General features: G+C 31.5%; 1 protein-coding gene across 1 annotated transcript in view; it reads left to right on the forward strand.

The window, feature by feature from the left end:
- LOC109535668 (juvenile hormone esterase) overlaps positions 1-2,622 on the forward strand; it is a 12,406-nt gene that overhangs the window by 7,531 nt on the left and 2,253 nt on the right. The window contains exons 5-7 of the mRNA XM_048664531.1: positions 1-204; positions 311-455; positions 732-904. The exon at positions 1-204 is cut by the window's left edge and continues 13 nt beyond it. Of these exons, the coding sequence (XP_048520488.1) occupies positions 1-204; positions 311-455; positions 732-904 (522 nt within the window). The remainder of the gene's footprint in view (positions 205-310; positions 456-731; positions 905-2,622) is intronic.

The following is a 2,622-nucleotide window of genomic DNA, read 5'->3' on the forward strand; positions in this document are numbered from 1 at the left end:
GCAATTCTTGAGAGTGGAACATCATTAAATTCTTGGAGCGCCTACGCCGGCGCTAGAGCGGTATTTGACGGATTAGTCGAAGTGCTATCTGAAGATGACTTTAGAAATGATACCCAAGAAATGAAAGCTTTTTTAAAATCAAGATCAGTAGAAGAAATAAGTGACGCAGTCAACGCTCTATCCGACAGGCTTTCTGCCACCCAGGTACGATAATAATGAACTTAAATTTAATTTATTAATTTTTTACTTAAATAATGAATAAAGAAGATTTATTATTACATGGGAATGTAAAAGGAATATTTTTGGATAGCTAGTTCTCGTGCCAGTAATCGAAGTTGAAAATGAAGAGGCTTTTATAACGGAATCCCACTACGAACTGTTGAAGAATGGGGACTTTAACCAAGTACCTACAATAATTGGACTCTGTTCAGAGGAATCCCTGCTATTTTTAGGAGGTAAATAAATGCATCTAAAATATTTTTTTTTGTTCAAATTTTAACTCGAATGAATAAACTCGCGCTGGTTGCTCGGTAAACCATCGAATACGAATTTTAGTTAAAATGTTATTGCTTTTGCGTTTATTAAAACTTACAAATTTCATAAAGTGAAAAGTTCGAATACTCGTACGGCTTAATTGGACGTAAATTGTCCAATATGGTATACTAACTGATTATTTCAAGATACGTGTTTGGTTACATTTATCTATACATGAAAATATATACTGCTTGCAGATGTAGCAAATACGAGAGCATTAGGCCAATCTTTCGACACCTATCCAGAGGCAATTATTCCTGATAATTTAGATGCTGACAAAGAAGTGCTAGAAACTGTAATTGACAAAATCAAAAGTATTTATTTGGAAGAAGGCGAGCAATTTGAGGATAACTTGGTGGCTGTAACTCAAGTATGCATGAGAGTTTTATAGTAAGATACTAATTGCAGAAGAGTGGTCTGGATGAAAATTACATACTTGAATATCAATGATTAATTAAATGTAATTGTTGTACACTTTCATGCAAGGGCGGATCCAAGGGGGGGGGGTCAGGGGGTCATTACATGGGTTTTTAACAACGAACGATAATTTTTCTAACTTAATGGACAACAAAAGACTGAATTTCTACTACTTGACCCTCCCCTGACTCGAAAGCTGGATCCGCCCCTGCTTTCATGACTAAGGGATAATTTTGATTTTGCTCTATTTATTAATCCACTTTACCAAGGACACTCCTAAAAACTAAAAGCAGTTTGGGTATAATTTTCGATGGGATGGATCAGAAAATTATTTTTATATTTTATTAAATATACTCAATAGGAATCAACAAAACGGTCTTACAAAATTGAAAAACAAACATTAACTACTTGCTCTTTTCCAGAATTCGTTAAGAAAACTTCTCCTTTCATAGATTAAATGCGTTTGCAACATTCATTGATATATTCCTGGAAAATCTATGTACATTATACATTCAGTAAATATAGATATCAAATAAAAACCATTTAAGGAACATCTTGTGGCCCTAAAGCTAGAACTAAGTGAGTCCAAAATACAAATTTTTGGAAAATTCACTTTTAAACCGAGCTAATATTATATCACCTTTTGGAAATTTTGGAATACATATGCAATTTTTTTATATTACTTGGTCAACAAACACAAATACGGCAATTTTGAACTTGGTCACTTTTATCTTTTTGGCAAGTTTTCGCTTTCAAATTATATTCCATCATTGAAGTCGCTATCAGCAAATAAAATTGTCCGTTTACTTCCTCACAAATAAATTTAATAAATGTTGCCTGTAAGTATTGGCGTTCATTGTGGTATTTTTGTAAGAATTTCAAAATAACTCAGTAGTTCGAAAAAGCATAAACCAATCCTCGGAAGAAAACCAGTGGAATCGTAAGATCATATAAATCCATTATATTTCATTGTATTCTGTGTTGGTAAAATATACGTAATTTTTTTGATAGGGGATAATTACATACATTACAGCATTACATAATTTTGAAGTAGCTCATAGCACATTCTAAATACTCAAAAGATTAGAATTTAGATGCCTGAGTAAATATTAAAGCAATTTAATATCTAATGTGAAAGCTACTATAATTATAATTTCAAAATACCGATTTTTTTGTCGCCAAAATCACAGTCTACATTCAAATATTTTTCTTGAGTTGCAGCTAAGCATAGTAAAACTTCCAAATTTAATCAAAAAGTAGAAAATGTATAGCTCTGACTGCAGTCAGTAGAATTAAAAATTATTCAAACATTTTTCACTTGTGCTATTGCTGCAGAATTGTAAATCTTTATATGGTTCTATAAATAGGTTCTATAATAATAACTAAATATGAGTTCCATAATTATTTTTCCTGTCATTTATTTAGAAGTACAGGGTTATTGATTGAACTTTGGCCACCCCGTTTTAACATCTAATTGGAATTATTAATAGAATAATGTACTTTTATTTGCATATTTGAGCTAATTTATATTTTCAATATATTTTTTTATATTTTCGACAATATCCAATGCCAAATTGAACCCTAATGTTTGATACTCAAAATCGATTTCCAGCTTTAACTCCAATCTTCAAGGTCAACCATTTATCCTGTTGCAATCGATTTCACGGAATT

The sequence above is a fragment of the Dendroctonus ponderosae genome, unplaced genomic scaffold (assembly GCF_020466585.1).
Source record: "Dendroctonus ponderosae isolate FM_Combo_2020 unplaced genomic scaffold, Dpon_F_20191213v2 Dpon_F_20191213_3, whole genome shotgun sequence".
NCBI classification, from domain to species: Eukaryota; Metazoa; Arthropoda; class Insecta; order Coleoptera; family Curculionidae; genus Dendroctonus; species Dendroctonus ponderosae.